This window comes from Salvelinus alpinus, chromosome 5, assembly GCF_045679555.1.
Source record: "Salvelinus alpinus chromosome 5, SLU_Salpinus.1, whole genome shotgun sequence".
In the NCBI taxonomy this organism is placed as follows: domain Eukaryota; kingdom Metazoa; phylum Chordata; class Actinopteri; order Salmoniformes; family Salmonidae; genus Salvelinus; species Salvelinus alpinus.
Genome location: NC_092090.1, coordinates 95,814,965 through 95,829,194, shown reverse-complemented (window position 1 = coordinate 95,829,194; position 14,230 = coordinate 95,814,965). Strand labels below are relative to the sequence as shown.

At 45.2% G+C, this 14,230-nt stretch overlaps 1 protein-coding gene across 1 annotated transcript; it reads right to left on the bottom strand.

Moving 5' to 3' along the window:
* Window positions 1–1,302: 1,302 nt before the first annotated feature.
* On the bottom strand, window positions 1,303–2,569 carry ier3 (immediate early response 3). The gene has a single exon (XM_071404274.1). It carries the CDS (start codon window positions 2,507–2,509, stop codon window positions 1,886–1,888), a length of 624 nt encoding a protein of 207 aa, XP_071260375.1. The 5' UTR covers window positions 2,510–2,569; the 3' UTR covers window positions 1,303–1,885.
* Between the last annotated feature and the right edge of the window lie 11,661 nt (window positions 2,570–14,230).

The following is a 14,230-nucleotide window of genomic DNA, read 5'->3' as shown; positions in this document are numbered from 1 at the left end:
AGCCACTTTAAACAATGCCACTTTATATAATGTTTATATACCCTACATTACTCATCTCATATGTATATACTGTACTCTATACCACCTACTGCATCTTGCCTATGCTGTTCGGCCATCGCTCATTCATTAATCTTTATGTACATATTCTTATTAATTTCTTTACACTTGTGGTAGTAAGGTAGTTGTTGTGAAATTGTTAGATTACTTGTTAGATATTACTGCATGGTCGGAACTAGAAGCACAAGCATTTCGCTACACTCGCATTAACATCTGCTAACCATGTGTATGTGGTAGTAGCAGTAGTAGTAGTAGTATTATTTTTTTTTAAGTCATTTAGCAGACACTCTTATCCAGAGCGACTTACAAATTGGAAAGTTCATACATATTCATCCTGGTCCCCCCGTGGGGAATGAACCCACAACCCTGGCGTTGCAAGCGCCATGCTCTACCAACTGAGCCACTGGGACCTAGTAGTCCCGTGTGGCTGCTACTACTAGTAGTAGTAGTAGTAGTAGTAGTAGTAGTAGTAGTAGTAGTAGTAGTAGCAGTAGCAGTAGTAGCAGCAGTAGTAGTAGTAGTAGTAGTAGTAGTAGTAGTAGTAGTAGTAGTAGGAGTAGTAGTAGTAGTGTAGTAGTAGTAGTAGTAGCAGCAGCAGTAGTAGTAGCAGTAGCAGTAGCAGTAGCAGTAGCAGTAGTAGTAGTAGTAGTAGTAGAAGCAGCAGTAGTAGTAGCAGTAGTAGTAGTAGTAGTAGGAGTAGTAGCAGTAGTAATTGCCAAGTCAGTACCAAGTCACTTTGGATGTGGTATGTATATGATATTATAGCAGTGACCTCATGACAGAGAATCACACATTGCCCTGGTTTACAAGACTGTCCTGAGTTGAATGCCTTAATCAATATCCTGACTTGTCTAAGACCCTTCCCCACGTAGAACACCATGGAGACCAGGAAAGAAATATGGGAAGACACTGATTTAGCACTGATTAAGTACCATCGTTTAATAATTAGTCAGAATAGTCATGTTACTGTAAATACATATCTTTAATAATCAATTTGTTACCGGTTTCCAAACTTATTTGGTTATCTGATTAGCAAGGAGCATCCCTAAACTATGTAATTCTGTCCTGTGGATTGGTGGGTTACTGCTACACAGGGGCCTATTGTATGTTTAAACAAATGTGCCCACCTATAAAATTGGTACTGGAAATTAATTAGTCCACAGGCTGATTATAATTGTTTTAAGTATGCCATTGGTTGTCATAAAACGTCGTATTTTGAATGTCAATGAGAAAAGAGACAATATGAACATTTCAGAAAGTTTTTTTATTTCATTATTAAATAACAAATCATTAGCACAATATAAATAAATAACAAGTTAAATAATACACTTCATAGAATATTCTTCATTAATAAATAGTTTAACAAAAAGATTAGTCTCAATATCAAGTACTAGGCTTTCACAAAGTAAATCATAATATTACAAATATCACTTCAATATTGTAGGCCTAAACGTCTTGGCCTTGCGGGCTACGAACATGTGAGAGAGGGTGGGAAGTTTGACTTCTACAGTACATCATTACAAATGTGAACCTAAAATATATCAATTCAAGTTTTTCTATATTCAAGTTTGAGTCCAGTATTGTAACAGTCAGTTCTTCAAAATTGTCCCATTAGTAACATGTTCTTTTGTTCGCTTCACTCTCCAAATACAGCAGCTAATGTAGGCTACTCTGGTGAGGCTTCAGCGAGCAACCTAGTGAATCAGCTCCGGGCATGTCAGCGCCCAGGTCCGAGGCAGCTCGACACCTTTCTCGAAACCAAAAGCCATTGAACCAGGCTCCGTCTTAATGTCAAGTCATTAGCTGGGAAAAAAACTGTTCAGTTCTTTCAATTCTCGGATCCCAGTCTGTGATAAACTGCAGGGTAGAGGAAGGCTACGACGTAGCCGTTCCTTGTGCTCTGCCTGTGCATGCGATTCATCTCGCCATCCCAGCAGGGACACGTCGTATTGACCAGCTTGCTCCAGATGTTGTCACTCTGCTCACCAACAAGTTGATCTTGATGGTTGACAGAAGAGAGCTCGGTGGAGACATCGTCTGTGAGTTGACGCGCCTGTTCCTCTGCTGACTGGAATGGTAGTACCTTGTAATGCGCATAGGACGCCTCCTCGTTTACCTCGACAGCAAGGCTCTCGGCGCTGATCGGTGTCTCGATGCAAGCATCCTCGGTGTAGATCTGCAGGAACAGTACCAGGCACAGAGCAACGAGCCAGCGCTTGGCAGCGCTCTTCTCGGCAGGTGGAAGGTATTTCCGGACATTGGCTGGGTACTGTACCCGAGTGTTCTTCCTTCGCTGGCGCACTGCTGTATAGCGCTGTGGCTCTTGAGCTGGGATCCGCTCAAATGTGAAGATTTCTGGCTCTTTGCTTCGCGGCATCGCCCTGTAAGCGAACTGTCCTTGATAATTATTTGTCGGAATTGACAATACCAAACTATTTGATCGTGTATACATCTTTCTTGTTCTTTCGAGCTCTCTTCTCGTGTAGTAGTAGTTCGTTGAATGATTTTTCTACCCGTGGCGCACAGGTTTATATAGCCTATTCTAGTTTTAACTACTTTATAGATACGCCCATACGGATAGAAGCCACACCCAAAGTGTGAGCCAGTGCTCTCACATTGCTCAAGGAGAAAAGTACAATTTAAATTGTTTTCTGTATTTTAATATTGTATATACCTATAGTTCGTGTTGTTCACTCCAAAAACATGCCATGCGTAATTATTTCAAGTCAGCAAATATTATCAATAGCTACGTGTAGATGTCTTTTTTTTTTAGGTCCCATAATTTGTGTTGATAGAGGTTTTTTAAATGTAGCTATATTTGATCAAGCAAATGGACAGCGATGGACAGTAACCACGGTGAGAGCAATATAATAGGCGAATGGTAATGACAATAACAGACTTATAGCAACAACAATCACAACAATAATAACATTAATAATAATACAATTGCTATTGAATGACCTGTAAAATATGTAATTACGACCACACACAACTTTGTTTAATAATGGAAAATGTACGTATGATGTGTTTACATCCTCCACACACTAATTCATAGAATCCCCTAAAACAACAAGAAGGTTCTGGATGAAACCAAAACGGGTTTTGACTCTTACTTCATATATGGCATCCCCTTTAAGGTTCTATATAGAATAGTGATTGAAATGTGCTTTAATTAATAAGGTAAGAAAATGGGGACTTGGACACAGTGCAACTCAGTATTGGCAACTCAACTGAAGTAGACAGCTAATCTGCCCTGCTGCTCTAATACATTCCCGTGTCTCTCATTCAGAATACAATGTGTATGATAGTGGTTTGGAAAATATTCACAAAATGTTATTTTACTATGTCAGACTGTAAGTAGCTACACTCTTCACTGTGAGTACACCCGTTCACTGTGAGTACACCCGTTCACTGTGAGTACACCATTCACTGTGAGTACACCCTTCACTTTAATCACTCTATCTGAATAAGTATGCTAAAGTTAGTTACACTGTGGCAAACATGGAGAAACCAACTTTTTTTTTATACAGGCACATGTTTTTTCAGCCCTAAAAGTTTTTCTAGCTGAATAATGTTGTAGCTAATTAAGAAGATAAGGACCCGTTGAAAGACCAGCATGCTCTGCAGTGTAGACCTCCTTGGCTGTCCAGACGATTTCAAGATCATTTTGAGTGAATAACAATTTCAAAGCTGGATTGAGTAGTTCAGTACAAAAGGCAAGTTGATACATTTCAGGGGGAAGTTACCCATAGACGCTGATCTTGGGTCAGTTTTGCATTTCCCCCACTAATGGCAGGCTGATCTCACACGGTAGACTAGACGTAACATATTAAGCAAAATAGTATGTCTATGTGTCAGGGGAGAAGCTCCAGGTGGTATCTGATTTTAAGTACCTTGGCATCATACTTGATTCCAACCTCTCTTCTAAAAAGCAGGTGAAAAAGGTCAGTCAAATAACCAAATTCAACCTAGCTCATTTCCGATTTATACGAAATTGTTTGACTACAGAGGTAGCAAAACTGTACTTCAAATCTATGATACTCCCCCACTTAACATATTGCTTGACTAGTTCGGCCCAAGCTTGCTGTACCACATTAAAACCCATTCAGTCTGTCTACAAACAGGCTCTCAAAGTGCTTGATAGGAAATCCAATAGCCATCATCACTGCTACATCCTCAGAAAGCATGAGCTCCTGAGTTGGGAAAATCTTGCGCAGTACACCGACGCATGTCTTGTATTCAAGATCTTAAATGGCCTGGCTCCCCCTCCACTCAACAGAAAACCCAAACATATGGCAGCAGATCCACAAGGTCTGCCATGAGAGGTGACTGTGTAGTTCCCTTAAGGAAAAGCACCTTTAGTCAATCTGCTTTCTCTGTGAGAGCTTCCCATGTCTGGAATACACTGCCATCAGACACACATAACTGCACCACCTATCACACTTTCACAAAAAACATGAAGACATGCCTAAAGGCCAATCAGATTTGTGAACATAATACCTAGCTGTGTATTGCCGCTTTCCATGTTGTCTGTTGTCTGCAGCTTGTGAGGTGTGGAAACACTTTGTTGCTTTTATGGATTTTGTCTTGTTGCTTTTTGTCCTATGTTGCTCTGTCTGCATGCTACGTCTTGCTTGTCCTATGTTGCTCTGTCTGTATTCTATGTTTTGCTTGTTCTATGTTGCTCTGTCTGTATGCTACGTCTTGCTTGTTCTATGTTGCTCTGTCTGTATGCTATGTCTTGCTTGTTCTATGTTGCTCTGTCTGTATGCTATGTCTTGCTTGTCCTATGTTGCTCTGTCTGTATGCTATGTCTTGCTTGTCCTATGTTGCTCTGTCTGTATGCTATGTCTTGCTTGTCCTATGTTTCTCTGTCTGTATGCTACGTCTTGCTTGTCCTATGTTTCTCTGTCTGTATGCTATGTCTTGCTTGTCCTATGTTTCTCTGTCTGTATGCTATGTCTTGCTTGTCCTATGTTGCTCTGTCTGTATTCTATGTTTTGCTTGTTCTATGTTGCTCTGTCTGTATGCTACGTCTTGCTTGTTCTATGTTGCTCTGTCTGTATGCTATGTCTTGCTTGTCCTATGTTGCTCTGTCTGTATGCTATGTCTTGCTTGTTCTATGTTGCTCTGTCTGTATGCTATGTCTTGCTTGTCCTATGTTGCTCTGTCTGTATGCTATGTCTTGCGTGTCCTATGTTGCTCTGTCTGTATGCTACGTCTTGCTTGTCCTATGTTGCTCTGTCTGTATGCTACGTCTTGCTTGTCCTATGTTGCTCTGTCTGTATTCTATGTTTTGCTTGTTCTATGTTGCTCTGTCTGTATGCTACGTCTTGCTTGTTCTATGTTGCTCTGTCTGTATGCTATGTCTTGCTTGTCCTATGTTGCTCTGTCTGTATGCTATGTCTTGCTTGTTCTATGTTGCTCTGTCTGTATGCTATGTCTTGCTTGTCCTATGTTGCTCTGTCTGTATGCTATGTCTTGCGTGTCCTATGTTGCTCTGTCTGTATGCTATGTCTTGCTTGTCCTATGTTGCTCTGTCTGTATGCTATGTCTTGCTTGTCCTATGTTGCTCTGTCTGTATGCTATGTCTTGCTTGTCCTATGTTGCTCTGTCTGTATGCTATGTCTTGCTTGTCCTATGTTGCTCTGCGTGTGCTCACTGCTCATTAATTGTCTGTATTGTAATTGTTTTTAATAACCTGCCCAGGGACTGCGGTTGAAAATTAGCCGGTTGGTTAAACCGTTAAACCGTAAAACGTTTACTGAAACGTTGATTAATGTACGCTGTCCCTGTAAAAATAAAAAATAAACTCAAACTCAAAAATCCGGGACACTCAAATTATTATGATATGTTACGTTTGGTATGGTTAATCACAACAAATTGGAATTCGTAACATTTCATATGTATTGCAAATACGTAACTTATCGTACGAATTGCAATTCGTAACAATATCATACGAATTGTAATTTGTAACATGCCTTAAGAAATCGGGTTATGGATGGCCACAAATCAATACATAACAAACCAAACGGAGGATATCAACCTAATTTGATTGTCCCGTTTTGTAGTTTGCCATGTTACGTCTACTCCTGAGTCCAGGATGCTAAAGGTCAAGGTTAGGATCGGGGGAGGGGAAGCTGATCCTGGAAACTTCACCCCCGGAGCTCTGCTTTAGCATTAGGAACAGAGCACAAGTCAAACTAGACAAGCATTCATGAAGAGGAGAAAGTAACTGTGACAGCTGAGATAAATAAGAGAAAGGAAAACTAAATATACCTCCTCAGATAAAGAAGCTATTATTCAATGTAGTAATTAGTGTGAGTTACAACACATTTCCACATATTACAGTAAGAGTTAGCGGAATCACTCACTCAGCCCCTCCTCTGACATCATCAGCTCCGTCTGATAGGAGGTGAGAAAGTAGGAAGTGTCTGGAAGCTGTGTTTCTCACAGTCTGTCTGTCACTCCATTTTCGGGTATTGAACAGCAGGAATAGGAATGCCAGGGGTGAAACCAAGGGAATGGCATTCTTGGCTGAGGTGTGAGATATTTACACTGAGACTTGTCGAACGTTCACAAGGCATGCGTCAGCACTTTAAAATAACACACATCACACACACACGACGGCATATACACATGGTTGTGAACCATGTCTGTCGGCCCAATGGTTGGCAAACCCAGGCTCAGGCTTGATACTGTTGACTTTACATAGACTCATCACTGACTGGCCATTCTACAGTACTTTGCTAAATATGGAAACTCAACTTGTTCAATATTCTGAAATGGTGTCCAGCCACCCAGCCCTCCATCTTACACATAATGTCCTCTTGTCCAGCCACCCAGCCCACCATCTTACACATAATGTCCTCTTGTCCAGCCACCCAGCCCACCATCTTACACATGATGTCCTCTTGTCCAGCCACCCAGCCCTCCATCTTACACATAATGTCCTCTTGTCCAGCCACCCAGCCCACCATCTTACACATGATGTCCTCTTGTCCAGCCACCCAGCCCTCCATCTTACACATAATGTCCTCTTGTCCAGCCACCCAGCCCTCCATCTTACACATAATGTCCTCTTGTCCAGCCACCCAGCCCTCCATCTTACACATGATGTCCTCTTGTCCAGCCACCCAGCCCACCATCTTACACATAATGTCCTCTTGTCCAGCCACCCAGCCCACCATCTTACACATGATGTCCTCTTGTCCAGCCACCCAGCCCTCCATCTTACACATGATGTCCTCTTGTCCAGCCACCCAGCCCACCATCTTACACATGATGTCCTCTTGTCCAGCCACCCAGCCCACCATCTTACACATGATGTCCTCTTGTCCAGCCACCCAGCCCACCATCTTACACATGATGTCCTCTTGTCCAGCCACCCAGCCCTCCATCTTACACATGATGTCCTCTTGTCCAGCCACCCAGCCCTCCATCTTACACATGATGTCCTCTTGTCCAGCCACCCAGCCCACCATCTTACACATGATGTCCTCTTGTCCAGCCACCCAGCCCTCCATCTTACACATAATGTCCTCTTGTCCAGCCACCCAGCCCACCATCTTACACATGATGTTCTCTCAACCTATAAGTCGTGACAAAAGTAAGACCTTCACTTGTTGTCATATAGTTTCAATGTTATTGGATTTTTACAAGGCCTCCCTACAAAGCCGTCGTCAGAAACCATCTGTTTGATGTATTGTTGACTGTTTTTTTTACACTGAAATGGCCTGACAGAGAGACTTTGGCCGGCTAATGCACACGCATTGGCCAATGTCAATAGATTGGCTTTGACAAGTCGCACCAATGAAATCACTGCCAGGAATCCCAGTGGTTATGGGTGGATATGGGTCATTGTTGTGAGACAATGACTGGGATTGGCTGAGTGCCATGACAACCAGAGTACGTGCACTGCAGCAGTGAACCCCCTCATTTCCCCACTGCAGTAAAATCCACTATGACCAGGGGGCAGCACTAGGCAGAATATCTCAGCTAAACACAAATGTTCCATGTAGAAAGTCCACTTTACAAACCTAAACAAACAGTTTAAAATATTCAACAGTCACGACCTTCTTTGGCCTTCACTTCTTCTTGTATCCTGTCTCATTCAACTGCATTGACAGGAGCAGAGAGGAGCAGAGAGGAGCAGAGAGGAACCATCAGGAGCAGAGAGGAGCAGAGAGTAACCATCAGGAACAGAGAGGAACCATCAGGAGCAGAGAGGAGCAGAGAGTAACCATCAGGAACAGAAAGGAACCATCAGGAACAGAGAGGAACCATCAGGAACAGAGAGGAACCATCAGGAACAGAGAGGACTATCAGGAGCAGAGAGGAACAGAGAGGAACCATCAGGAACAGAGAGGAACCATCAGGAGCAGAGAGGAGCAGAGAGGAACCATCAGGAACAGAGAGGAACCATCAGGAGCAGAGAGGAGCAGAGAGGAGCAGAGAGGGACCATCAGAAGCAGAGAGGGACCATCAGGAACAGAGAGGAGCAGAGAGTAACCATCAGGAGCAGAGAGGAACAGAGAGTAACCATCAGGAGCAGAGAGGAACCATCAGGAGCAGAGAGGAACAGAGAGGAACCATCAGGTTCCACTCGCTTTCATTCAGCCACAAGAGCATTTGTGAGATCGAGCACTGATGTCGGGTGATTAGGCCTGGCTCACAGTCGGAGTTGCAATTTATCCCAAAGGTGTTCGATGAGGTTGAGGTAAGGGCTCTGTGCAGGCCAGTCAAGTTCTTCCACACCGATCTCGATAAACCATTACTGTATGTACCTCGCTTTTAGCACGGGGGCATTGTCATGCTGTAACAGGAAAGGGTCTTCCCCAAACTGTTGCCACAAAGTTGGAAGCACAGAATCATCTGGAATGTCATTGTATGATGTAGAGTTAAGATTTACATTCACTGTTCCTCCTCCACCAAACTTTACAGTTGGCACTATGCATTCTGTCATTGTTCTCCTGGCATCCGCCAAACTCAGATTCTGCCGTCGGACTGCCAGATGGTGAAGCGTGATTCATCACTCCAGGGAACACGTTTCCACGGCTCCAGAGTCCAACGGCGGCGAGCTTTACACCACTCCAGCTGACACTTGGCGTTGCGCATGGGTGATCTTAGGCTTTTGTGCGGCTGCTCGACCATAGAAACCCATTTCATGAAGCTGCCGGCGAACAGTTCTTATGCTGACGTTGCTTCCAGAGACAGTTTGGAACTCGGTGGTGAGTGTTGCGATGGAGGACAGATGATTTTTACGCACTACGCGTTTCAGCACACACTGGTCCCGTTCTGCGAGCTCGTGTGGCCTACCACTTCGCGGGTGAGCCGTTGTTGCTCCTAGACGTTTCCACATCACAAAAACAGCACTTACAGTTGACCGGGGGCAGCTCTAGCATGGCAGAAATTTGACAAACTAACTTGTTGGAAAGGTGGCATCATATGACGGTGCCACGTTGAAAGTCACTAAGCTCTTCAGTAAGGCCATTCTACTGCCAATGTTTGTCTATGGAGATTGCATGGAGATTGCATGGCTTTGGGCTTGATTTTATAAACCTGTCAGCAACGGGTGTGGCTGAAATAGCCAAATCCACTGATTTGAAGGATCCACATACTTTTATATCTACAGTGCCTTCAGAAAGTATTCGTACCCTTTGACTTATTCTACAATTTGTTGTGTTACAGCCTGAATTCAAAATGGATTAAATATATGTTTTTTCTCACCCATCTTTTTTCCTCCAGACGTGACACTTGGCAGGTTGAGAGAACGCCAAGAGTGTACAAAGCTGTCAACAAAGGCAAAGGTTGATCCAGTAGTTCATGGAGGGTAGTGTTGACCCAGTAGTTCATGGAGGGTAGTGTTGACCCAGTAGTCCATGGAGGGTAGTGTTGAACCAGTAGTTCATGGAGGGTAGTGTTGACCCAGTAGTTCATGGAGGGTAGTGTTGACCCAGTAGTTCATGGAGGGTAGTGTTGATCCAGTAGTTCATGGAGGGTAATGTTGATCCAGTAGTTCATGGAGGGTAGTGTTGACCCAGTAGTTCATGGAGGGTAGTGTTAACCCAGTAGTTCATGGAGGGTAGTGTTGACCCAGTAGTTCATGGAGGGTAGTGTTAACCCAGTAGTTCATGGAGGGTAGTGTTGATCCAGTAGTTCATGGAGGGTAGTGTTGACCCAGTAGTTCATGGAGGGTAATGTTGATCCAGTAGTTCATGGAGGGTAGTGTTGACCCAGTAGTTCATGGAGGGTAATGTTGATCCAGTAGTTCATGGAGGGTAGTGTTGACCCAGTAGTTCATGGAGGGTAGTGTTAACCCAGTAGTTCATGGAGGGTAGTGTTGACCCAGTAGTTCATGGAGGGTAGTGTTAACCCAGTAGTTCATGGAGGGTAGTGTTGACCCAGTAGTTCATGGAGGGTAGTGTTGACCCAGTAGTTCATGGAGGGTAGTGTTAACCCAGTAGTTCATGGAGGGTAGTGTTGATCCAGTAGTTCATGGAGGGTAGTGTTGACCCAGTAGTTCATGCAGGGTAGTGTTGATATGTACTTTACAGTGTGTTTCTGTCTAGTATTAGCCATGCTACAAGCTTGTTGTGAGCTAAAAATGAGTTTGAAAACACAACCCACACACCGCCTCCCGAAAACAAGCTCCTCCAGTGAAATGGCAAACACACAAGCAACAGACTTGATCACACATGCACCGGTATAAACAGAGAGAAGACGTAGGACTTCCTACCTGTAAGGATCCTGGCTGCTCCTGTAAGGACCAGGAAATCACCAACTCACAAGTTAGTGCTGTTGATGCAAGCAGTATGCAGGACAGTAAGTCAGAACACCGGTCGAAGATGCTTGGGAGAGATAGTGGCAGGAGCATTGGCTTACCCGTGGAACAAGACTTGTGTTGTTTTACATTTTTTGTAAGGTACTGCATTGGGGTCATTGCAGAAACTGATTGGCTATCGGGAACATCCCAGATGGGCTGGTCCATTTGTTTTCCAGTGACCCTGTCTACATTGGGGTTGTTGAGCAGAATGATCATTATTTGGCTAATAATGGGGGCCTCAAAGAAAACAATGGGCCTTGAGGAGTTTTACAAATTCCTTGGCCGATTTCTGGTCCCAGTCTGTCAAATGGTTGTCCCAGTCCATCACCTGGTGGTCCCAGTCCGTCACCTGGTGGTCCCAGTCCGTCACCTGGTGGTCCAAGTCTGTTACCTGGTGGTCCCAGTCCATCCCTGGTGGTCCAAGTCCATCACCTGGTGGTCCCAGTCCGTCACCTGGTGGTCCAAGTTTGTTACCTGGTGGTCCCAGTCCATCCCTGGTGGTCCAAGTCCATCACCTGGTGGTCCAAGTCCATCACATGGTGGTCCAAGTCTGTTACCTGGTGGTCCCAGTCTGTTACCTGGTGGTCCCAGTCCATCTCTGGTGGTCCAAGTCCGTCACCTGGTGGTCCAAGTCCGTCACCTGGTGGTCCCAGTCCGTTACCTGGTGGTCCCAGTCTGTTACCTGGTGGTCCCAGTCTGTTACCTGGTGGTCCCAGTCTGTCACCTGGTGGTCCCAGTCTGTCACTTGGTGGTCCCAGTCTGTCACCTGGTGGTCCCAGTCCGTCACCTGGTGGTCCCAGTCCGTCACCTGGTGGTCCAAGTCCGTCACCTGGTGGTCCCAGTCCGTCACCTGGTGGTCCCAGTCTGTCACCTGGTGGTCCAAGTCCGTCCCTGGTGGTCCCAGTCCGTCACCTGGTGGTCCAAGTCCGTCACCTGGTGGTCCAAGTCCATCACCTGGTGGTCCCAGTCCGTTACCTGGTGGTCCCAGTCTGTTACCTGGTGGTCCCAGTCCATCTCTGGTGGTCCCAGTCTGTTACCTGGTGGTCCCAGTCCGTACCGGGGTCATTCAGTATGAAGCCAACATGGTGCCCTTTAAGCTGCAGTGTCCAGGATAAAGGGTGTCTGTCTTATCAGTGTCCAGGATACAGGGTGTCTGTCCTATCAGTGTCCTGGATACAGGGTGTCTGTCCTATCAGTGTCCTGGATACAGGGTGTCTGTCCTATCAGTGTCCAGGATACAGGGTGTCTGTCCTATCAGTGTCCAGGATACAGGGTGTCTGTCCTATCAGTGTCCTGGATACAGGGTGTCTGTCCTATCAGTGTCCTGGATACAGGGTGTCTGTCCTATCAGTGTCCAGGATACAGGGTGTCTGTCCTATCAGTGTCCAGGATACAGGGTGTCTGTCCTATCAGTGTCCAGGATACAGGGTCTGTCCTATCAGTGTCCAAGATACAGGGTGTCTGTCCTATCAGTGTCCTGGATACAGGGTGTCTGTCCTATCAGTGTCCAGGATACAGGGTGTCTGTCCTATCAGTGTCCAGGATACAGGGTGTCTGTCCTATCAGTGTCCAGGATACAGGGTGTCTGTCCTATCAGTGTCCAAGATACAGGGTGTCTGTCCTATCAGTGTCCTGGATACAGGGTGTCTGTCCTATCAGTGTCCTGGATACAGGGTGTCTGTCCTATCAGTGTCCTGGATACAGGGTGTCTGTCCTATCAGGGTCCTGGATACAGGGTGTCTGTCCTATCAGTGTCCAGGATACAGGGTGTCTGTCCTATCAGTGTCCTGGATACAGGGTGTCTGTCCTATCAGTGTCCTGGATACAGGGTGTCTGTCCTATCAGAACCCAAACTGTTGGAATGGTATACAGGGTGTCTGTCCTATCAGTGTCCTGGATACAGGGTGTCTGTCCTATCAGTGTCCAGGATACAGGGTGTCTGTCCTATCAGGACCCAAACTGTTGGAATGGTATACAGGGTGTCTGTCCTATCAGGACCCAAACTGTTGGAATGGTATACAGGGTGTCTGTCCTATCAGTGTCCAGGATACAGGGTGTCTGTCCTATCAGTGTCCTGGATACAGGGTGTCTGTCCTATCAGTGTCCAGGATACAGGGTGTCTGTCCTATCAGGATCCAAACTGTTGGAATGGTATACAGAGTGTCTGTCCTATCAGTGTCCAGGATACAGGTTGTCTGTCCTATCAGGACCCAAACTGTTGGAATGGTATACGGGGTGTCTGTCCTGTCAGTGTCCAGGATACAGGGTGTCTGTCCTATCAGTGTCCTGGATACAGGGTGTCTGTCCTATCAGGATCCAAACTGTTGGAATGGTATACAGAGTGTCTGTCCTATCAGTGTCCAGGATACAGGTTGTCTGTCCTATCCGTGTCCAGAATACAGGGTGTCTGTCCTATCAGAACCCAAACTGTTGGAATGGTATACAGAGTGTCTGTCCTATCAGTGTCCAGGATACAGGTTGTCTGTCCTATCCGTGTCCAGAATACAGGGTGTCTGTCCTATCAGGACCCAAACTGTTGGAATGGTATGCAGAGTGTCTGTCCTATCAGGACCCAAACTGTTGGAATGGTATACAGAGTGTCTGTCCTATCAGGACCCAAACTGTTGGAATGGTATGCAGGGTGTCTGTCCTATCAGAACCCAAACTGCTGGAATGGTATGCAGGGTGCTTAGTCATCATAATAAGCTGGCACAGCTCCAATATCTTGAAATAACCCCATCTATATTTAGCCGTCGTGGTTATTTCAGTTATTTCAACAAATTGTTTTCATAAGGACGTAGCGCAACCAAAGATACAGGATGTTTTCTCAAGGCTATGATGATCAACTTTGACCTTCGAGCAACAATAAAGAGGACGTCACTGCTCAACGTTTGACTGACAGGCGTGACGTTTAGCTGCTGTTAACCATAGTCAAGTGCACAAAGGTACTCGTTTTTATACCTACGCACCTGCATACCTAGACATAAAGACATGTTGGCCTTAATCGCAGGCTTATAGTATGTAGCTTCCGTCTCAGTCTTTTCCTCCTAAAATTCCATTGTTACCTGGGACTGCAGTGTCTTATTTTAGTGTCTTATTTCAGTGTCTTATTTCAGTGTCTTTTGTCACCAATTTGATTGATTCGAGCTGCACTGAGACGCAGTCATTATTGGTCCTGCAGTCATCCCAATGCTACAGGTGAAGGTACACCGTTGCCATGGAGTAAATACACAAACAATGTCCTGAGCCATGAAGTAGATGACTGAGATGTTAACGATGACGGTAATGTTAACCCTAGCCTTTACAGTGACAGATGACGGTAATGTTAACCCTAGCCTTTACAGTGAC

What these genes read in the sequence shown, in the direction of transcription:
- ier3 (XM_071404274.1), bottom strand. Translation starts at nt 2,509, where the DNA reads ATGTATACACGATCAAATAGTTTGGTATTGTCAATTCCGACAAATAAT.